This window comes from Neophocaena asiaeorientalis, unplaced genomic scaffold (genome assembly GCF_003031525.2).
Source record: "Neophocaena asiaeorientalis asiaeorientalis breed wild unplaced genomic scaffold, Neophocaena_asiaeorientalis_V1.1 scaffold67, whole genome shotgun sequence".
Taxonomy (NCBI): Eukaryota; Metazoa; Chordata; class Mammalia; order Artiodactyla; family Phocoenidae; genus Neophocaena; species Neophocaena asiaeorientalis.
The window spans coordinates 6,700,373-6,723,840 of record NW_020173731.1 but is presented as its reverse complement, the minus strand read 5'-3'; the positions used below and the strand labels follow the sequence as shown (position 1 = coordinate 6,723,840).

Sequence of the window (23,468 nt, the reverse complement as noted above, 5' to 3'; positions counted from 1 at the left end):
CACACACACACCACACACACACCACACACCACACACACACCACACACACACCACACACACGCTACACACATACCACACACCACACACACCACACACACACTCACACACACACACACACACTTATATATTTTCAGTAGCAGCTGCAGTTGATTATGTAGTATGCAATAAATTATGCTGTGCATAAGGGTTGTTGATTGACTCCTTTTATTTATTTCTCAAACAGTGCCCCCCACTGAGTGGTTTCTGGGCAGATGTACAAAAAGAATTAATATACAGCAAAGTCTGGTCCAGTTGCCAGCAGGAGTCTTCACCAAGCCTTTGCACTTTGGTTCCTCCCTACAGAGGTGAGCTAACGAGGGGAACCACTCAGGCACATCCTGTTATCACTCAGTGTCCACAGCACAGAACAAGCTAAAGCAGAAGGGAAGGAGAGATGGTGTGAGGGGGGCATGGCCAGCCAGCTCCTCCTGTGGCTGGGTCCTGGCTCCCTATGAGGAAGATTTGAAGAATATAGATTTGCGAAAGAAAAGGCCGCAAGTCCATGGTCTTTTCTCAGGGGTGCTGATTTCAGCCTTTGAAACACGCCAGCTGAAATTGTTGATCTCTCGGAAGTCTTCCCTGGGCTGACAGGAATCAGGTTCTATCAGAGAGTCTGCTTTCAAAGCTTGGTGCCTGTACCCTACCAGTTGTGTACTATTTGAGGCTTCCGCCAGCACAAGATTGTAAGAGATCCCTGTGAGTGGAAACAGGCAGTAGGCAGTGAGATGTGAAATAACACCTTTTTATCCTATCTGCATTGGCCAAGCGGTCTGTTCATAAGCGGTTAGGTGTACAAGCAGAGATTTTGGAAATCAGCAGGTTTTCACATTAGTGACTAAAAAGCCTCAAATTTTGGTGCTAATTTCTTGTTCTTAGTCATAACTGCCAGGTTAAACCCCAATACCTGGGGAAGCATATCCATCCATCCATCCACCCATCCATCCACCCATCTATCCATCCACCCATCTATCCATCCAGCTATTCTAACCATTCATTTATCCAGTGTTTATGAAACACTTGCTATGTGCTAGGTACCATGTAAGATTCTTACATTATTGTATTATGAACAAGACAGGATATTAATTTGTTAAGGGAGCCTATCAAAAGGAGAGACGGTTATGCCCTGTTTTGAGAAGTGGTTCAGTATAAACACAGGGGGCAATGGGAACCGAGGGCAAGTTCACCTACCCAGTTCAGTCTGGCCTAATTCCATCAGAAAGGCCGTAGTATTTAGTCTCACTTTATCTCAACTGCCACGAAAACAGAGTACAGTTTCTTTCTTACTGTTTGTTAAACTTTTAAAAGTTTCTCCTCTTCCCCTGCCTTCCTTTCGGTCTCCTAATCAGGAACTGAAGAGCCTGGAATAAAGAGAGTTAAGGGGGTCAGGAGAGTTCTGAGGGGCTGGCTTCTTGTGCCCCAGCGAAGTTCACTCAGTCCATCTTATTGATGCAGGGTCCAGGTTGCTCACACTTTGATACCCTTTAAAAGAGCATCATGGTGAATGCAAGTTAAAGCCACAGTGGGATCCCCCCGTCCAACTACCAGAGTCGATCAGGTAAAAAATAGTAACAACACCAAATGCTGGTGAGGAGGCAGCATTTGGGTCCCTTGTATGTTGCTGGTGGAAATGTAAAATGGCCACTCCGGGAAACTGTTGGGCAGTTTTTACAGAGCTCTAAACATGCAACTACCATGCAGCCCAGCAAGCTCACCCTTGGGCATTTATCCTAGAGAAATGAAAACATATTTAAATGAAAACCTGTACATGTATGTTCATTTCAGCTTTTATTCATAATAGCCCCAAGCTGGAAAACAGCCCAGATGTCCTTCAGCAGGTGAAGGGTTAAAGAAACTGTGGTCCATCCACACCGTGGAAACTACACAGCAATATAAAGGGGGCAGTCCTTTGATACCTGTCACAACTTGGGTGGATTTCAGGGAATTATGCTGAGTGAAAAAAAAGCCAGTCCTGGGACTTCCCTGGTGGCGCAGCGGTTAAGAATCCGCATGCCAGTGCATGGGACACGGGTTTGAGCCCTGGTCCGGGAAGATCCCACATGCCGCGGAGCAACTAAGCCCGTGCGCCACAACTACAGAGCCTGCGCCCTAGAGCCCGCGAGCCACAACTACTGAGCCCGTGTGCCTAGAGCCCATGCTCCGCACCAAAAGAAGCCACCGCAATGAGAAGCCCACGCACTGCGACGAAGAGTAGCCCCCGCTCACCACAACTAGAGAAAGCCTGCACCCAGCAGTGAAAACCCAACACAGCCAAAAAATAAAAAGCAAGGAAATTTATTAAAAAAAAAAAAAGCCAGTCCTAAAGGTTACATACTGTATGACTTTTGAAATGACAAAATTTTAGAAACGGAGAGATTATTAGTGGTTTCCAGGGATTAAGGATGTGGGGTAAAGGAAGCAGGAAAAAGGTGGGTGTGGTTATAAAAGGGCAATGCAAGAGATGCTTGGGGTGATGGAGCTGTTCAGTATCTTTACTGTGGTGGACACTGAACCTATATGTGATAAAACCTTTTATGTGATAAAACCGTAAGAACTAAACACACACACACACACACACACACACACACACATACACGAGTGCAGGTAAAACTGGGGAAACCTGAATGTCTGTGGATTGTTGCAATGTCACCATCCTGGTTGTGATATATTCTGGTTTTGCAAAATGTTACCATAGGGGGAAATTGGGTAAAGTGTCCATAGGATCTCTCTGTGTTATTTCTTATAACTGCAGGAGAGTCTACAACTGTCTCAATAAAAATCTCAATTAAAAAAAAGCATCATATAAAATAATACTTGATTCGAATTTAAATCTCTAAACTAGAAACATCACAACCCAACATTAAATTAAGATTGTTTTATTTGTACACGTTACTTGATCAACACGATTCTTTGTGCCTCATTTCAAGTGAACAGCAGTTTCCAATCATAATCGTCATTTGAACCTCTTAACTTAAATGAATTGGGCTATTCTGACTTTTAGGCAGATCTTTTATCAATTAATTAAAATTAATTAATTAAAATTAACTAATTGGTTTTAATTAATTAATTACATTGGCTGCGCTGCCCAGCTTGCGGGATCTTAGTTCCCCGACCAGGGATTGAACCCAGGCTCTCAGCAGTGAAAGCACGGAGTCCTAACCACTGGACTGCCAGGGAATTCCCTAGGCAGGTTTTTAAATCTTGAACTTGACATAGAGTATGTCTGTGACCAAAACTGTGCGTATCTGCCCAGATCGCCCTGAGAACTTGGAGAAAACGTTTTTAAAGCCTTTCTAGTGATGAATCAGAAGTATTGTTTTGGAATAAAACATAACACACTTTCTTTTTTAGTTTTGAAAAGTTAAAACATTCCTGGCATATTTGATGTCAGAGGCTCAATGTCTGATATTTAAGCGTTTTTGCTAGGGAGGACACAAGTTTGATAAACTAAATACATAAGCACTTTTGGAGTAGAAATAGGTGGGACCGGGCTGTCTTTAGGCCTTTGCATATGAAAATGGTCTTTGAAACACTTGGGCAAAGCCCCCCTCCTCCTCAGAGTAGCAGACCTTCTATGCTGCTGCCTGCACTGCTAGGCAGTGTCACATTTCTACTTCTCGCCCTCTCTGCCCTGCTTCTTGCTGGTCTAGGCGTGTGTGTGTGTGTGTGTGTGTGTGTGTGTGTGTGTGTGTGTGTGTGGTAGGGGGGGATAGCGGTCGGAGGAGGTGTGCCCTAAGGGCTGCATTGATGGTGGGGGACTGTTCCTCTGATGCCAGTCAGAGAACAAGGCATGGAAGACTAATCATGCTGTATCAGCATCTTAGTGGTGTTTTTAAGGATGAGATTCCAATTGCATTCACTTTATAGAATGAAAAAAATCATTATGTTAGTCAGGTTCTAATTTATGTTTTAAAATAGGCGATTTCTTTTTTGCATTGTTCACATCTTTCCCTTTTTATCACCTGCCCGCCGTGAATGTGTATAGCGGAGTTGTCTTTGCCCGTTGGGGAGGATGAGTGTGTAATAGGAGGGATAGCAGAGAATATGAGGTTCACGTGGGTGCATTTTCTGTGATGTCTTAGAGAAAATTAGACGTTGTCTGCCTCTACTCTTCGGCAGGAGGAAGATGGTGAGGGATGAGAGTATAGGACAACCTTGTGTGCCCCCATGGTATCATTTGTGAGCACAGGTAGATTCATCAGAGAATCTCTGGAGTAGATGGGGTTTGCACAGCACTATTAAGTAGTTCCTGAAGGTTCCTCCAGCTTTTTCAAGCTGAAGCAGCTTAAGTCTGTGGTTAAGTTCCCAAATGAATCCCAACAGGCTTCTTCCAAATGGATCAAATAGCATTCAATAAAAATGTAGCTGTGTTATATATATATGTATGTAGCCATGCACACATGGAAAAAGACTCCAAGTGGTAAATGCTGTAGATCAAGTTGAAAAAGACACCCCTTCCCTTTTTTTCGTTCATTAGAACTACTTCTTAAAATAGTCTCTGGTGACCTTGTTCCTTATAATTGAACTCTGTCCAGAGGTGAGTGCTTGGGGGAAAGTTTGAAGCAAATTTATGTGGCTGTTTAATGTGGGTAGTAGGATGGAAAAATAGTAAAAATGAACTGCAGATTTCTCTGATTTTCTTGGAACTTCAAAGTGGCTGACCTAGTCCCTCATTTAAAATGTTCTCTCTTAGGCTGGAGTATAAGGTTGGTAAGGAATTGTACTAAGGCAATATTTTGGGACAGTTAGCACTGAAGGGTGGCATTTACAGTGTGCAGTCCACATCTGTCTTTCCCTTAAAGAAGTCTTTTTGTTTTCACAGGAAGACCTAATTTCAAGCAGCCCCTACTTTTCAACTCAGTGTATTCCTGGAAATCCTATTTTTGAATGCTCACCAAAAAGCCACATCATATTTTCCTATAGGAATAATAACTAGTATTTGCCTTGTCCTTCCTGTGTATGCAGACACCATTGTAAGCGTTTTACGTGCATTAACTTAGTTAATCCTCACGACAACCTCATGAAGTAGATACTGTTACTATCCTAATTTTATACCTGAGAAAACCGAGGCACAGAGAGATTAAGTAAGTTGCCGAGGGTCACACAGCTAGTTAATGGGGATACCAGGATTTATTTAGGCAGTTGGACTTCAAAGCTTGAGTAATTACACCACTAAGATATGTTGCCTCTCAAACAATGTTAAAACATTATTGTGTTTTTTTAAGTAAGGATTTACCAGCCAGATATGACCAAGAGTATATTGTAAAAGCAAAGACATGTTAATTTATCTGTTTAGTCATTCAATGTCAATAACTATAAAACTTGATAATGAAATAGAAAAATTCTCTCCTAAAATGGGAATAAATGTATTAACTGGATTGACTATGCAAAGGCCTCACGATCACGGAAAACAGGTAAGCTATACTTTTTCTGTGACACAAACTTGACTGTAAATAATATGCTAATGAAATAAAAATGTAATTAGAGATTTACTTGTAAGTCTCTGGTTTAAACTTTAGAAAGCCTTTTGTGGTTTAGATGGTCCAGTTTTCTCAGTAAGACTCCCGAGAAATTTGCACCAGTATTTTATCTTACCTTCGTTTTGTAGAATAGTGTACGCAGGGGCTAGTGTGCCAGGTTGGCAGCTTTTCGAACTGTCTTTAGGCTCCCATAATGTCTGCTGAAAGTCAGCCATAAATCTTATTGTTGTGGGAGCCAGTGGTCTGGGTGGTTTTGGCTGAAGGCAGGAAAGTGGCTCCTTTCTCTGGGCGGATCTGGTGGAGTTCTGGGGACCTGGGGCTAGGCAGCCATCACTCTGGGGTTAATGTGGAAAGTCCCTCTGAATCCTCTTTGTCTGTGTTACACTAAATCTCCAGGCCAGTGAGAACAGTTTGGTTAATGGGTCACAAGACATGACCCTCTTTTATGTAGAACCTTCAATAGCAATGCCTGTTAACTTACCCTTCTCTTTTTTCTTCCTCCCCCCCACCCCATGTCTTTCTCACTGGGTCCCTCCCTGTCTGCAGCACAAACCCTGGATCCTCACAGCCTATGGGATGTGGGCCTGCTGGTGTGTGCTGGGGACCCAAGGCACAGCCATGGTTCTTATTCACACCACCATCTCCTTCTGTGTTGCCCAGTTCCGGTCGCCGTTCCTGTCATGGCTCTGTTCTCTCTTCCTGCTCTCTACACTGAGGCTTCAAGATGTGGAGGAAGTTATGGTAAGAGTCTCCGTTTTACCATTGGGAAGGAGAAGGCCCCTTTGGCAGTGCCTTTATCCAGGTAGATGCCTTTGTTTTCAGACAAGAGAAAATTGAAGAACTGTGGTGGCGCTCCCTCTAGTGGCCACAGGGGGTTGATGCATGTGAACCCTGGTGTTGCGTTCTGCAGTCTTTTGTATCTGACTATGCCTTAGTCCTTGGAGGTTGCCCAGCGCTGACCTTGTACCTTTTCTCCCAGTTTGGGCAGGCATGGATGGTGCCAGATGTCACAGGAACAAAGGGGGAAAAAAAGCAATATGCAAAAAAGCAAAAAAAAAATCCCCTATGCATTTAATAAAACAATCATCTATAGAATGCTGCATGGTTTATAGGGAACTCTCACATTCCTTATCTCATCAGAAGCCCACGATAGTCCCTGAACAGATAAGGCAGGTATTTTCCTTGCACAGAACACCTTGGGAAGCTTTTGATATTCTTTCTTTAGTCATGTGGAACTGGGCTTCCCATGGTGTCTTTATTTTTGTTCATTTGTTCACTCATTTGTTCACCTTTTCGTTGATTTAAGTGATGGCACTTAGAATTGGTGAGCCCTGGATCTGCACAGTCATGGGAAAAAATGCGACGGGAAGGATGAGCCAGTGGTTTTCTAGTCTCTTCTATTCACTGTCTCTTCTCCTCTTAAAACTGGAGGCGGTGTTTAACCTCTGTGTCTTAATTTCGTCATTTGGAAAATGGAGGTAATACCTGCTCTGCCTTCCTCATGGAGTTGTTCTAAGGATCCAACAAGATAATACATGTTAAGCAATTTTGTAAAAATGGTAGCATTTTGAAAATTCAAGAATTCTTGCTGTTGTTAGGCTGCCTTAATTTTTCTTCACTTTTACCAATGGACTGGGGCGAATACTTCAAGCACATGTCTCAAAACCTGGACTTAAGAGAATAAGCAGGGTAGCGCCTCTCTCCTAACAAAGATACATAACTTCCCAGAATGATTAAACTAGGCGATCACTTAAATAAGTGTGCTTAAAAATAGATTTGTGATAAAAATAAAAATAAATTCACACCTAACTTTTGGGGGACCTGGCAAACGTTCAAAGACGGTCTCCAGTTGTAATTATCCTTTATTTGGGGACTCTTAGCATCAGTTATGGGTGTTGGTGGTGAATAAGTATTCCATTTGTTATGTAAGCTGGTGGTGTGCAAAATATTGCTGAAGGGGAGAGAGCAAATGACCAGAAACTAGTTGCCCTGGGTTTCCATACTTTCACACATGCAGTTTTCTTGGTTTTCCTTGGTGGCTGCTGAAGTCCTGGACGTGGAATAGAAACTCTGTTCGGTACTTAGTTTTTCAGTGTAAAGCCTTAAAAGACCCTCGCGGATCAAGTGAACAACTTTTTCCTTTGTCCCAATTTTATTTCTTGTATCTATTTCCATAACCTATTTTCTAATTAAAAAAGCAATACATATGTATTATAGAAAATATGGAAAATATAGAAAAATATAAAGATTATAAAATGATGCATAATTTTATTCCCTCAATATTAAGATTTTACCACATTTGCTTTTAGTCTTTTGTTCCGTACCTAATTTTGTACGTGCTTTTTATTCTTTCATGCTGTGTTGTAATTATACTTTTACATACCTATCTCCGGTATGAGAATTTAGGTACATTGAGGGCAGGGACTATTTCTTTTGACGATGTTTCTCTAAAGCTTATTTGGAAAATAGTCTTCCACTACATGTGGAGCCAAATTAATGATAGAAGAACAGAAGGAAAGATACGCTGAACACATAAATCCCACGTGACATTTACGGACACGCCCCATTTTATCGCACTTTGCAGATACTGCATTTTTTTTTTTAACAAACTGAAGGTTTGTGGCAACCCTGTGTTGTCAGATGATCAACAGCATTTTTTCTTTTTTTCAGCGATAAAGTATTTTAAAATTAAGGTATGTTCTTTGTCTTTTTAGACATAACGGCTGTTGCACAGTTTACTAGACTACAGTATAGCGTAAACATAACTTTTCTGTGCACTGGGAAAGCAAAAAACTGTGTGACTCATTGCGGTGTTCGCTTTAATGCGGTGGTCTGGAACCGAACCTGCAGTACCCTGAGGTCTGCCTGTATAAGTCTGTCTTTGTCTTCGGAGTTGTTGAAGGAGCTGTTAGAGTACCCACTGGATGTAGCTGATCTGCATGCTGTCCGCTGGTGTACCTGACAGAAGCATATCTGGGAAAACCTTCACTGTGTTGCATCAGGCTTAATGCGAAGCTTATGGCTGATGTTAGGGACACTCTCCTGCCCGTTGCTCATTAATTGCTTGTTTTGATGATCGATGATGTTTGCCTGCTGTTCAGTGGTTCTCGACTCCCTGGATGGGACAGCTGCTCGGCCCGTGGAAGAGATCTCCTTCCTGGGAGACTGGATGACGTCCCTCCTTGCCACTCAAGGTTGTTGTCTCCTTGTGACTTTGCAGAGAGGGTGGTACCAGACGGAAAATGAGTACTACTTGCTGCAGTTCACACTGACCGTTCGCTGCCTGTACTACACCAGCTCCAGCCTGGAGCTCTGCTGGAAGCAGCCGCCGGCTGAGCGCACCTTCTGCTCCTTTCCCTGGATGGTGGCCTATGTCTTCTACTACCCAGTCTTCCACAACGGGCCCATCCTCAGCTTCCCGGAGTTCATCGCACAGGTGAGAGCCTTTCGGGGATTGGATGGGTGTTTCTGCGATGATGCTTCTGTCTTTGTTGCTGTGGTCATCCGTGAGTCTTTTCATACAGGGGTGCCCACAAGTTTAAGAACACACATTATTGTCATGATTTCTGATAATAAATGAAATACTTCTGGGAAATAAGCCTTCAAAATAAAGGTCAGCCTATCTCTTGTGCCTGTTGGTTGTAGGATTCTCTGTGGACTGTGACAGCCAGAAATAATAACTGGGCACAGCCAGGAACTTGGGGGTAGGCATCCCCTGCAGGGCCGTCCCAGAGGAAGAAAACTGACTTCTCGTGGTATTACTTGGAAAGTGGAAGGAGGAACTGGCTAAGCTCTTGTTTGGCAAATAATAAGTACCCTTTTATTTTCACAAACTGCTTATGAAATAGCTCTGCCGTGGCCTGGGAATTGTTCAGGGCGATCTGGATGGGATAACAGAGTGGAGTTGAAGAGGGTTTGAGAGCAATGGTGTGCTTTCGGGTCTGGGTGCCTGTTTGTGCCCAGGATCTCGCCTCCCTACTTCTGGACAGCAGCCTTGTCTGAAGCTCATGCGAAGCCACCTTCGTCTTTGCCACCTCACTTTTCCTCCTAGTTCCGATTTTTTCCCTCATTCCACAGCTAGCCTCGTGGAACACGTGTGCTAAGTTAATTCACCTGAAGTGTGAGTAAACAATTGATGTTCCCGAAAAACAGTGTTTCTCAAAGGACATTCCTGTCTCCCTCCCCCCAAGAAAACAATCCCCATGGAGGTGAGAACAATAACACGTATGCACACACAGTGCACACATGTGCAAGCACACACATGTGCACACACACTGGGGCCTGGACACGTAGTTTGAAGAGCAGGGCCAGCAGCAGTGTTTGACATTTTCGGAGGGCAACCCGAAAGGTGCCCCCTGCACAAATAGGAGGGTTCTTAGAAATCCCTTATTTCGTCTTAAAAATTTCACTGAGTTGCATGTGGTACTCAGAAGTATATTTCTGCATTATAACAATAACTTAATGTTTAAAAATTGCCAGTTAAATCATTGAATGTTTTCCTCTCTGCAACTCTTTAAGTGAAATTGATATTCTGGGCAGATGTATGTTTAGTACATGGTTTCTCATACCTCAGTTTGGGTTATCTAGGATCGTTCTTTTGCCATGAAGGAATTTAAAATCTGTGTTTGAAATTCATGGTTAAAATTGTTGTGTAAAAGAAAGAGGTGGTCTAGTGATGGCAGCTGATCTTCTAACTCAGTGATTCTCAAAGTGTGGTCCCTGGACCAGCAGCTACAGTATCACCTGGGAAGTTGTCAGAAATGCACATTCTCAGGCCCCTCCCCAGACATAATGAATCAGGAACCCGGGGGCGGGGCCCGGCAGCGTGGTCCTGATGCTGTTAGAGGTAGAGAACCACTATCCGAAGTTCTTAGAAGAGCAGGGGGTTGGGTGAGGGTGGGGTAGACCCAGGGTAGGGTGGGTTCAGGTTCTCCGAATTTTGTCTCCTTTACAACCTCCTTGCCACTGTAAGTTTTTAATTCTAACGTTGCAGTCAATAACTTTTGGACTAAACGTCCACAAGCACACCCCCACCCCTCCCTTGAAGACAGATAATTCTCAGAGAAACATAGACTAAACCCATTAAGAGGAAACAAATTGGGACTTCCCTGGTGGTGCAGTGGTTAAGAATCCGCCTGCCAGTGCAGGGGACACGGGTTCGACTCCTGATCCAGGAAGATCCCACATGCCGTGGAGCAACTAAGCCCGTGCGCCATGACTACTGAGCCTGCGCTCTAGAGCCCGCGAGCCACAACTACTGAGCCCGTGCACCACAACTACTGAAGCCCATGCACCTAGCGCCTGTGCTCCGCAACAAGAGAAGCCACCGCAATGAGAAGCCCGCGCACCGCAGTGAAGAGTAGGCCCCGCTCGCCGCAACTAGAGAAAGCCAGTGTACAGCAACCAAGACCCAATGCAGCCAAAAATAAAATAAATAAATTTATATATATAAAAAAAGAGGAAACAAATTATTTTCCTAACTGCCTCTTATCCATTAAGGAGCTTAGCCCTATGGGATCTGTCCTTTGTTGTTAGGCAAATCATCATTCTTCTTAGTTCTTGTCTGTCTCCTCCTTTCTGATTGTACCCTGTAGGGTCTTGAGGGAATATGAGAGGCGGGTCTCAGGGTCCTGAATATGTTACACAGAGGCGAGCTTTGAGATTATTGCTCACCTAAATCCTTAGCCAAAGGCTCTTGTTTTTGAGTTTCAGCCTGGGGAAATGAAGGGGTTTCTCCCTGTAGGGAGTCAGGTCTGGAGACTCCAGGTACCATCTATGTCCCCTCTCTCTGTTTTTTTTACCCCTTTCAAAGTGGTGACAATTGCCGAAAGCAGGGAACTCAAAAAGGCAAGTTGAAACCTTTCTCTGTGGTCTGAGAAGATTCATAGAAAAGTCAGTCTAGAAAAGGCAAAATGTTTAATAAGCTACAGGGCAATAAAAACACGCCAGGTGGTTTCTGCAGTTGCTGGGGGTGTGTAGGGGGCACTTAACCTCCTGTGAGAAAAATGGGTCTAAGAGGAGAGCATTTAAACTAGGGAGCTAATCTAGTAGTGAAAGGGCTCCTTCAGAGAAGCAGGGAGGGGGCAGAAGAAAGCCAACTGGAAGAGCTTGTAAGTAAGGTTTGCTCTGAACGAGTGCTTGTGTGAATGAATAAATGTTAACAGGAAATGGTAATATTGAAATTTTGGCTCTTAGCTTCTCAGGTCAACGGTCACAAACTCTAAAGAGCAAGGAGAGACTTGCCACCAGGGGGCAGCAGAGCCTCACCGTGGAGACGAACCCAGCTGGGCAAACCACAGTCCATAAATTTACAGTACTAGGCCCACCCTGGGAGAATGTTCTCTTTCACCCAGTTTTTTTTTTTTTTTTTAGTGTGTAAATTTACATATCCAAGATGAGTCAAGTATAGAAGAGGTGCCTCTGTAATGTATGGCATGTGAAATGTGTACACATCAATCATGAACAGGGGAAAATGTGCCTGTCAACAGGCCTCAGTGCCTTAACTTGAAGGCCATCTCTGATGGCATTTGGAGTTTCAGGAATATGGGCCCCGTTTATTTTTCTCCCAGGGTTCTATGGAACTCAGATACGGAGCCGGGGGTGAGGTCGGGGGACAGGGTCGGGGAGGTCTAGGGAAAGGCAGGAAATGCTGTTTATTTGCTGAGCTGGGAGCCTGGGGCCACCACATCTTAACTCTGAGCAGGTTGAATCATGCAGTGAGGGAGGAGCTGATATGGGGGGGGGGACGGTGAGCCTGGGTGTGGGAGGACCAGGGGGTTTTCCTTGCTGAGGGCTGTGTTCCTGCCCCGAGGGGAAGAGCCAGTGCTCACATAGGGAACTAGGTTGGTTGTTAAGAGCAAAGACTCTCGTACCCAATCCTATTGTTACAGGGTTTGAATCCCTGCTCTGCTTTGGCTTGAGAGCTTTTGGTGAGTTACTCACCTTAGTTGTGACTCAGTGTCCTTATCAATGAATGGGAAAAGCAATAATACCTCCCTCACAGGGTTGTCATAAGGACTGAACGATTTTGTATAGATAGTGGGGCTTGACAGGTAGCGCTATGAGGTGTTAACTGTTACTATTGTTGTTATCGTTATCCAAAAGCAGGGGCATTTCTAGGGTAAGTTGTTGGAGGAGGGCATTGAAAGGATGTGACCACTGGTTGACCTGCAGTCTGGACCTGGGCTGTTGGAGGCTGTTCACCCCTCCCCTGCCCTTGGAATATGCGTTCTGCCTGCCATTCCCACACTAGGAGCCATTTCAGGGACGTAGCCTTGACCTTGAACGAGGAAGGTGTTGTTGAGACCATCTGAATTGACTATGTGACTAAACCCAGGTAAGGCCTCTATTTAAACTTTAAAATTCTGGCCAGTGGATGCAGAGATCTACTTGCCTTTCAGCGCCCAAGACAAGGCTCATCTGTAAGCTCCCTTGCTTATTAAACCTGCCACCTGCCAACCCGGAATGATCTGGCTGTTTTTCTTTGGTCTCTCCTCGCCCTCTGTGTACAAGGGGCCAGTTTCAGATTTCACCCAGGGAAGCTCCCGAGGGTGAGAACTAACGTAAGTTTATGCCAGAACTGAGGCCCTGGGTGTCCAGGCTGATAGGTGAGGGCAGCAGCAGGGGCCATTCTGGGCAGGATTCTGGGCAGGGACCATCCTTGATCTCAGAGGAGGCCAGCGGAAGACGGATGCAGGCAGTGGCTGCAGGTGCAGGGGCGGGCCCAGCCCCTGAAGGACCAGGCCTGGCAGTCAGCGTCCCAGACAAACCACTCAGGGTATGGGGTGGGCTCTGGTTCTAGGGCGCATCTGGAATGGTGCTAACTGTGAGAAGTAACCCTAACCGAGCACTTACTCCTAACCAGGCTTTCCATGTTCTGATGCCTTTCATCCTGGCAACAACCCCAGGAGAGAGGCACTGTTGTTACTCCCACTTCACAGACATTAACACGGAGGCAAGGACAGGCTAACGCAATGCGCGTTGGGGTGGGAGGGACGAAGACCAGACAGAGCCTTGTCGCCAGCTCGGGGAGCCGCACAGGAGTTAGAGGGAGGAAGCAGTGTGGCCTGGTGGACGTACGGGTCTGGAGGCTCAAGCTGGCCAGACCGGGTCCCAGTCCTGTGGCAGCTACACCGACTGCAGGCCCCACTTGCCGTTCTGCCAGAGACCACTCGGTACTACTGGCCTTGGTCCGGATGCTGGGGAGGGGCAGTGAGGGACTGATTAGGGAATGATTTCCTGGGAGTAGGGGTACGGTCTATGACCCTGGGCTGGAGAGAAGCTCCCGTGTTACAAAGGAACAAGACGCGGGCTACAGTGCCCTTGACCCAAGCGTGGAGGCTGGAGCAGAGGTAACTCAGTTGAACAGTTGCCTCTGGGGAAGGCTTCTGTTTGGTGCTCTCCAACATGGGTATTATTCATATGCGAAAGAAAAGAACCTTTCATCTTTGAGCACTGTCATCTTTAATCATTAGAATATCTTGGAAGGGCTTCGATATTCCTTTTTATGCAATTTGCATGAAATGAGGTTTTAAAATACAACGTGTTTTAAAATGCGCTTCGCAGATGAGTTAAGGTGTATTTTTTAGTGGAGCCTTAACTAAAAATTCCCATTGACGGCAGTTTCCAGTGGTCTTGAGATTGGCACTCCCCTCAGTTTGAAATATCTCAAGTGAAACGCTTTGCATGCAGAGGTTGGGTAGTGAGCGACCCTGCTCGTTTAGGTGAGCTGTGTATGGTGTGTCTTTTCCTGCTGATGAATTGACAAGGGACAAATATAAATGGGCTGTAATAACAGCACAACTCTGAAGAAAGACTAATAACCATGTTTTTTTTTTTTTTTTTTTTTTTTTTGCGGTTCGCGGGCCTCTCACTGTTGTGGCCTCTCCCACGGCAGAGCACTGGCTCCGGACGCACAGGCCCAGCGGCCATGGCTCACGGGCCCAACCGCTCCGCAGCATGTGGGATCCTCCCGGACCGGGGCACGAACCCGTGTCCCCCGCGTCAGCAGGCGGACTCCCAACCACTGCGCCACCAGGGAAGCCCATAAGTATGCCTTTTTAAACCTGGAGAGCGAGTTTGGCCCTGGGGAAAGTAGGGAAGTCATTATTGGGAGGCCAGTCAGCCACAAAATGCATCTCATGTTTCTTCTTAATTACAGATACTCGTGTCATTTTAGACCGTGCATTGTTTGGGGAAGGAAAGGAGGGCCTCTGGACTGACCTTGAGATGTGGTCGCCTGGAGCTGGAGGTGATCGGACAGACTTATTTTCCTGATGGCCTGGCGTGGCTGTTGTTCTGATCTCACAGTGGCTTCCCTCCTGTCTAGATGCTTCTCCTCTCCCTGGGACGGGGCTGCACACCCAGTGATGCTCCAAGGCCTCGGGGTGTAGTTCTGGTCTTCAGGGGACCTGAGCTTGGGGTTAGGCAACTGCTCAGGGGCCTGCAGGCCATGTGCATAGTTGCTTATTTGGGAACACTGGAGACAGTTGTGCAAAGATTGTCTTTTTGTCAACACTGCTTTTGAGGTCGTTATCACATTCATTCAGGGAATCTGCTTTCCTCCAAGAGTCTGGCACCAAGAAAGGCCCCTTCTGTTGGTCTGGAATGGTTTTAGGTGCCTCTTCGTGTCTTAGCTTCCCCAGTTGCCTTGGTGTGAACTGTTCTAGCCTCCATAGACTAATGGACACTGTATTCGTAATTGTTTCTTCATTTGCTGATGGTCATTTGGTCAAAATGAGTTTGCTTTAGAGAGCTGAAAAAGGATTGAGAATGAACAAAGGGCAACTAAGTGTGTAACTAAGAAAGTCTCCGAGTGAGGTGGGAAGGTAAGGAAAAATAAAGATGGGTAGCACAAAAGAGAGACAGGCTTGCTTGTTCATAGAGAGGATGCTGGGCTCCCCTGGGGAGGTCCTGAGACTCGGCATTTTTTTACACGAAGGCTGCAGAAACAGAGGGCTTTCCTCTTTAACAGAGAGGACAAAAGTCTTCACGATATCGTAAAGTTACATTACCTTTTTGCCCTGATTACAAAAATAATAATAGTTAAAAAATAACAAGAATCTTAGTATCCAAAGATTACCATCACTGCTGCCATTTTGGTGTCTGTGTCTCCAACCTTTCTTTATTTATGCATTTATATCAAAAAATAGTTTTCATGGCTACGTAAGATTGAGGCACACTCGTGCATTTAACCAAGCCCCAAGCCCATACTGTTGGAAGTTTGGGTTATTTCCTTTTTCTTCTGAATTATATAATGCAGACATGAGGGATTGGGCAGGTAGGGGGTCTCTCACTGAGGATTTCTCCATCCACTGGCTTGTCGATGCTCTGCTCCAGACTTTGTAGCATGCACGCTTGACGTTAAGGATTCATATAAAACCACCCTCAGTTATGCCTAGAGAGGGAAAGGGGTCTGCATTGGGTCGCTGTGCTGCGGCTATAATTGCAGTGAGCTGTGATCCCTGCAAGACTGCAAACCCATCTGTGCCCCACCTTCCTTCCTGGATAACCTTCCCAGCTAGTGCTTCCCCTGTCAAATTTGGCTGGGTGGATCCTGCAAAGCAGTTACTTTTGTTTCCTAATAAATATCTTTCTGAGGTGAACTGAAGAAAATGAAAGGAAATTCCTGTTAATTTGATCAACTTACATTAAAAAATTTAAAACAACAGCTTTCCTGGGCGTATAATTTCTCGGTCTGGTTTCTTGCTGTAAGAGGACCGTTTGAGACCGTGGTAGAATAGATGCTCAAGAATGGAATAGAAATTAACTCCTTGGAGTGTAGATAGCCCATCACCTCTAAGGGCAGTGCCTGCCGCCCCTCCTGGCTGCCGTGGGACCCACTGCGCCTTGATGGTTAGAGGAGAGGAGAAGTTAAAGAAGCATGTCAGGATCACCTTCCCCTAGGGATGGGCCTCTCTTGTTCATGTAGTGTCTGGAGCCCTAATTGTCAAGCCCTTGCTGAACCAAGTCCATATCCTCTGCCAGCTAATGTGTGCAGATACAACTTCATAATTAAGGCCGTCACTTCACCTCTGCATTTCCAGGCAGCCTTCAGTCTAATAAAATCGTGTCAGTGTAAGATCTGGAAAACTTATATGCGCTCTCTTGTTTTTCTGTGTTTGTCTAGGATACATCAGGAACTGCCCTCCATCCTGGGTTTTGGCAGGGCTGCTGCTGGGGTGAAGGGATGCGGAACCCCTTCTTGGTTCTCGGCACTGGGCTAGCTTGTGGCCTCCACCCTTTTCTTGCTCTTGGACAGAGTTTTCTAGCTTGGACATGACTTAAAAAAAATTTTTTTTTATTGAAATATAGTTGATTTACAATGTTCTGTTAGTTTCAGTTGTACAGCAAAGTGGTTCAGTTATCTATCTATTCTTTTTTAGGTTCTTTTCCATTATAGGTTATTACAAGATATTGAACATCTTGTAATATATTACTGTGTCTACCGTAGGTCCTTGTTGGTTATCTATTTTATATATAGTAGTGTGTATCTGTTAATCCCAAACTCCCAATTTATCCCTACTCCCTTTTCCCTTTGGTCACCGTAAGTTTGCTTTCTATGTCTGTGGGTCTATTTCTGTTTTGTAAATAAGTTCATTTGTCTCATAATTTTTAGATTCCACACATATGTGATATCATATGGTATTTGTCGGACATGTTTTTTTTTTACCCGAGAACGCCGAGTGTTCCCGAGGCAAACTAAACCAGCCCTCCCTTAGAAGATACAGCGAAAGTGAAAATTTATGAAAACGTTGTCTAGGGGACTCTGAAAGGTTTTAAAAATGGTGGCGCAGTGGTTGAGAATCTGCCTGCTAATGCAGGGGACACGGGTCCGAGCCTTGGTCTGGGAGGATCCCACATGCTGCGGAGCAACTAGGCCCGTGAGCCGCAACTACTGAGCCTGTGCATCCGGAGCCTGTGCTCTGCAACAAGAGAGGCCACGACAGTGAGAGGCCCGCACACCGCGATGAAGAGTGGCCCCCGCTCGCCACAACTAGAGAAAGCCCTCGCACAGAAACGAAGACCCAACACAGCAAAAATAAATTAATTAATTAATAAACTCCTACCCCCAACATCTTCTTTAAAAAAAAAAAAGAAATGGAGGTGCCATCTAATGACTTCTTCTGTTTCTACTCTAGATGCAGCGGCAGGAGCAGGGCTCGCCCAAGGCCAGCCTTTCCATCCTTGCCCGGGGGCTGGGCCGCCTCCTCTCCTGTTGGTGGCTGGCGGAGCTGATGCTTCATTTTATGTACATGCACGCCATCTACGGCAGCACCTCCCTCCTGAGGGCCGTCTCATGTTGGACCTTAGGTAATGGTGGAAATCACTGGCGGTAGAACAAGCATCGAGAGAGGTAGCTTCACGGCGAAGCAGCTGGACGGGGGCAGACAGGGGTGTAGTTGCCTTGAGCAAACCCTCCTTTTTTTCACCTTGTTCCTCTTGTGGCCGAGGTGACGCATGTGTGAGGTGGCTGACAGAGGTGAGGGTCAGGCTTGGTGGTCTTGGAACCAAGGATGGTAGCAATCCCTCTTCCTAATGGAATCCTGCTAAGTTCAGCTGGGTCCGCATCTTCCTGGTATGGCCAGTATTGCACTTGACAGGAGAAGGCGAGAGATGCTGGGTGTAGCCTTGTAGCCCCTGCTAAGAGGTAATGCTTTAAGACCGAGTTCTGCAGTAATCCTTGTTGTTTTCCTGTATGATATAAAGCAAAGAGCATGAGCTTTAGAGTCAGACAGATACAGGTTTTTTTTTTTATTGAAGTGTAGTTGATTTACAATGTTGTGTTAGTTTCAGGTGTACAGCAAGTGATTCAGTTATACATACATATATGTGTATATATATATACATACACACATATGTGCATATGTGTGTGTGTGTGTATATATATATATATTCTTTTTCAGATTCTCTTCCCTTATAGGTTATTACAAAATACTGAGTATAGTTCTGTGTGCTATAGAGTAGGACCTTGTTGGTTATCTGTTTTATATATAGTAGTGTGTATCTGTTAATCCCAAACTACTAATTTATCCCTCCCCCCACCCCCAGCTTTCCCCTTTGGTACCCATAAGTTTGTTTTCTATGTCTATGGGTCTATTTCTGTCTTGTAGATAAGTTCATTCGTATCATTTTTTTAGATTCCACATATAAGTGATAGCATATGATATTTGTCTTTCTCTGTTTGGCTTACTTCGTGTAGTATGATAAAATCTAGGTCCATCCATGTTGGTGCGAATGGCATTATTTCATTCTTTTTTATGGCTGAGTAATATTCCGGTGTCTATATGTACTACATCTTCTTTATCCATTCACAGCCAGACATAGGCTTGAACCTCGGCTCCACCAGTCGCTAGTGGGCAACCTTTGGCAGCTTGCTACCTCTGTCTGCACGTTCACCTGTCAAACGAGCAGACTCACCTTTGTAGGGTTGTTTGGAGGATTAAGTGAAACCATGAAGGTGAAGAGCTTACCTCGTAAAATGTCTGATAGATAGAATTAATGGTGTGTTCTTATGTAGGCCCCTCTGTTGGCCCCTTTTTCTTGTTTGCCCATTTCTTTCTGTCTGCAGGTAGGTGGGCTGGAGGTCTTATTTCCTTAGCAGGACACGGTCTCCAGTATAAGACTTTTCTGTGGAGATGCTATCACTCTTTATTCCTTTGGCCGAAACATCAGAGAACATGCTTCTTTCTGAACGAAATCTTTTCATTTCTTTGCACTCCTTTCAAGAACTGAAATTCAGCCCCGTGGTCTGACCTCCAGCCTGTGGCTCCAATGGGAAATGAGTGATCTTCCGGCCAGATTAAGCTCCCCGCCGAGGGCAAGAGTAATAGCCTGACTCCTTATCTGTTTGGTGATTTATAGATTTAAAAAAAAAAAGATCTTGATTGCCCTTGTTATCACACATGCTTAATCAGAATGTTTTCAAGGAAGATGCCTCTTAGGACTGGAAAAATGCTGAGTTGTTTTAATGACAGTCTGTTCTTCCCAGACAAAATCTTTTTTCATACTTGGGGGTAACTAATAATCTAAGGCTTTAATGATACACTTAGGCAAACAAAATAGGATTAAGTGATGGCTTATGCTAAATCATAGCCCGGTTGTACTACATCCAAATTAAGAGATTGTATCCGTTTGGGTGATTTTAACTATGAAAACTGGAAAGCAAAACTGAAAATGGGGTTTAAACGAAAAGGAAAAGTTATCTCAGACAGCTATTACTCCTAAGGTCAGCACTAAGGGTGGTAAATCCAGTGACAAAGAAAAGTCATTAGGGGTCCATTTGGGTACCAACCACACAGCTTAAGAGCTAACCAGAATCCTACAAGCCCTTTGTTTGCACCCATAATAACTCCATCACCTCCTTTCACTCCCTCCACAAAGATAACCTGACTTTTGGGTTTATCATTCCCTTTTTATAAAATCTTTTTTTTTAAAATAGACTTTATTTTTAGAGCGATTTTGGATTTATAGCAAAACTGAGAGCAAAGTACAGAGATTTCCCATATATCCCCTGCCCCACACGTGCACAGCCTCCACCAGTATCAACGTTCCCACCAGTGTGGTACATTTGTTACAATTGATAAACCTACAGTGACACGTCATTATCACCCGAAGTCCATCTTTATATTAGGATTTACTCAGTGTTGTACAGTCTGTGGGTTTTGACGGATGTGTAATGACGTGTATCCACTCCTATAATATGAGACAGAGTAGTTTCACAGCCCTAAAAATTCTCTGTGCTCTATTCATCCCTCTCTCCCCTTTAATCCCTGGCAACCACTGATCTTTTTTACCATCTCCATAGTTTTACATTTTCCAGAATGTTGTTGTATAGTTGGAATCATACGGTATGTAGTTTTTTCAGATTGACGTCTTTCACTTAGTGATATGCATCTAAGGTTCCTCCATGTCTTTTTATTATTTTTATTTATTTATTTTTTTTACGGTACGCGGGCCTCTCACTGCTGTGGCCTCTTCCCTTGCGGAGCACAGGCTCCGGACGCGTAGGCTCAGCGGCCATGGCTCACGGGCCCAGCCGCTCCGCTGCACGTGGGATCTTCCCGGACCGGGGCACGAACCCATGTCCCCTGCATCGGCAGGCGGACTCTCAACCACTGCGCCACCAGGGAAGCCCTCCTCCATGTCTTTTTATGGTTTGATAGATCATTCGTTTTTAGTGCTGAATAATATTACATTGTCTGGATGTTCCACAGTTCATTTATCTGTTTGTCTACTGAAGTACATCTCAGTTGATTCTAAGTTTTGCAATTATGAATAAATTTGCTATAGATATGCACGTGCAGAGTTTTATGTGGCCATAAGTTTTCAACTACTTTGGAGTGAATATATGGTAAGAAAATGTTTATTTTCGTAAGAAACTCTCAAACTGACATTTTTCAAGCTGGCTTTTTTTTTTTTTTCCTTACCTGAAAGTTATGAGTGCCTGCTACTGCACATACTTGCCAGTATAACAGTCCTTTATCAGGTGTGTCTTTCGCAAATATTTTCTCCCAGTCTGTGGCTTATCTTCTCTTTCTCTTGACAGTGCCTTTAACAGAGCAAAAGTTTTTAATTTTAATGAAATCCAGCTTATCAATTATTTCTTTCATGGATCGTGCATTTGGTGTTGTATCTAAAAAATCCACCATCCCCAAGGTCACCTAGGTTTTCTCCTGTGTCATCTTCTAAGAGTTTTAGAGTTGTGTGTTTTATGTTTAGGTCTATGATCTATTTCGAGTTAATTTTTGTGAAGGGTGTAAGAAATTAGACATGAATTTCTTCCAGCACCATTTGTTAAAAAGACTGTCGTTGCTCCATTATGTTGCCTTTGCTCCTTTGTCAGAGATTGGTCGACTTTATTTATGAGTCTATTTCTTGGCTCTCTGTTTTGTGCCATTGATCTTTTTGTTTATTCTTTCACCAGTTTCACACTGTCTTGATTAATGTAGCTTTAAAGTAAGTCTTGAAGTCAGATAGTGGCAGGCCTTTGACTTTCTTCTTCTTCTCCAATGTTGTACTGGTTATTCTGGGTCTTTTTGCCTCTCCATATAAACTTTAGGATCAGTTTGTCGATATCCACTAAATGACTTGCTAGGATTTTGATTTGGATTGCATTGAATCTATAGATGGAGTATGGAAGAATTGATATCTTGTTATCTTGAGTCTTTCTATCCATGAACATGGCTGTCTTTCCATTTATTTAGTTCTTCTCTGATTTCTTTCATCAGACTTTTTTAGTTTTCCTCATATATAACTTGCACATATTTTGTTATATTTATATTTATACCTGAATTTTTTTGGGGGGGGTACTAATGTAAATGGTATTGTTTTTAGTTTCAAATTCCACTTGTTTATTGCTGGTAAATAGAAAAGTGATTGACTTTACTATATTAACCTTATTTTGTACAACCTTGCTACAATTTCTTATTCCAGGAGATTTTTGTTGTTGTTGTTGTTTCTTTGGGATTTTCTACATAGACAATCATGTCATCTGCAAGGAAAAGTAATTTTTTCCTTCCCAAAGTATATGTTTTTTGTTTCATTTTCTTCTTTTATTGAATTAGCTAAGACTTCCAGTATGACATTGAAAAGGAGTGGTGAGAGGGGACATCCTTGCCTTTTTTCCTGTTTAATCTCCAAGTATTTTGAGATTTCCTAGCTATATATTGTTGATTTCTAATTTAATTCGATTATTATCCATTATTATCTGAGAGCAGACATTGTATGATTTCTGTTCTCTTAAATTTATTTAGGTGTGTTATATGGTCCAGAATGTGGTCTGTCTTGGAGAACGTTCCATGTGAGCTTGAGAAGACTGTGTGTTCTGTTGTTGGATAAAATAGCCTATAGATGTCAATTATATCCACTTGACCGATGGTGTTGTTGAGTTCAATCATGTCCTTACTGATTTTCTGCCTGATAAATCTGTCCATTTCTGTTAGAGGGGTGGTGAAATCTCTAATTACAATAGTTGGATTCATCTGTTTCTCCTTGCTTTTCTATCAGTTTTTGCCTCACATATTTTGACCCTCTGTTGTTATGCACATACGTATTATATATTATTATGTCTTTTTAGAGAAGTGACCCCTTTATCATTATGTAATGCCCCTTTTTATCTCTGATAATTTTCCTTGCTTGGAGGTCTGATGTGTCTGAAATATATCTACTCCAGCTTTGATTAGTCTTAGTATGGTATATCTTTCTCTATGCCTTTACTTTTAACTTAACTGTATCTTTATATTTAAAGTGGGTTTCTTTTAGGCAATATATGGTTGGGTCCTATTTTTTTTTTTTTTTTTTTTGCGGTACGCGGGCCTCTCACTGTTGTGGCCTCTCCCGTTGCGGAGCAACAGGCTCCGGACGCGCAGGCTCAGCGGCCATGGCTCACGGGCCTAGCCACTCCGCGGCATGTGGGATCTTCCCGGACCGGGGCACGAACCCGTGTCCCCTGCAACGGCAGGCGGACTCTCAACCACTGCGCCACCAGGGAAGCCCAGGTCCTATTTTTTGATCCACTCTGATAATCTCTATCTTTTAATGGATATATTTAGACCATTGATGTTTAAAGTGATTATTGATATGATTGGATTATTATCTATCATGTTCGTTACTCTTTTCTATTCATCGCCCTTGATTTTTGTTCCTATTTTTATGTTTCATTCTTTGTTTGCCTTTTTTGTTTTTAATTAAACATTTTATATCATTCCATTTTCTTTATTTTCTTAGCATATCAAGTATACCTCTTTTTTTAACAACTTTCTTAGTAGTTGCCATAAAATTTGCAGTATACATTTACAACTACTCCGAATCTATTTTCAGATAACAAAATATCACTTAACAGGTACTGCAAGTACCTAAAAATATTCCTGATTGTTCCTTATAATAAAATATTTCTAATTCCTCCCTCCTGTCGTTCGTGTAATTACTATCGTTCATTTTACTTATATATAA

General features: G+C 43.7%; 1 protein-coding gene across 8 annotated transcripts in view; it reads left to right on the top strand.

The window, feature by feature from the left end:
- Positions 1–23,468, top strand: part of HHAT (hedgehog acyltransferase) — a 334,459-nt gene that overhangs the window by 71,590 nt on the left and 239,401 nt on the right. For 5 of the 8 annotated variants that reach the window (XM_024751038.1, XM_024751039.1, XM_024751037.1 and 2 more), the window contains 3 exons: positions 6,063–6,257; positions 8,737–8,952; positions 17,657–17,828. In XM_024751038.1, coding sequence (XP_024606806.1) covers positions 6,063–6,257; positions 8,737–8,952; positions 17,657–17,828 — 583 coding nt within the window. The remainder of the gene's footprint in view (positions 1–6,062; positions 6,258–8,736; positions 8,953–17,656; positions 17,829–23,468) is intronic. The other 3 variants (XM_024751043.1, XM_024751040.1, XM_024751044.1) reach the window with 2 other exon arrangements.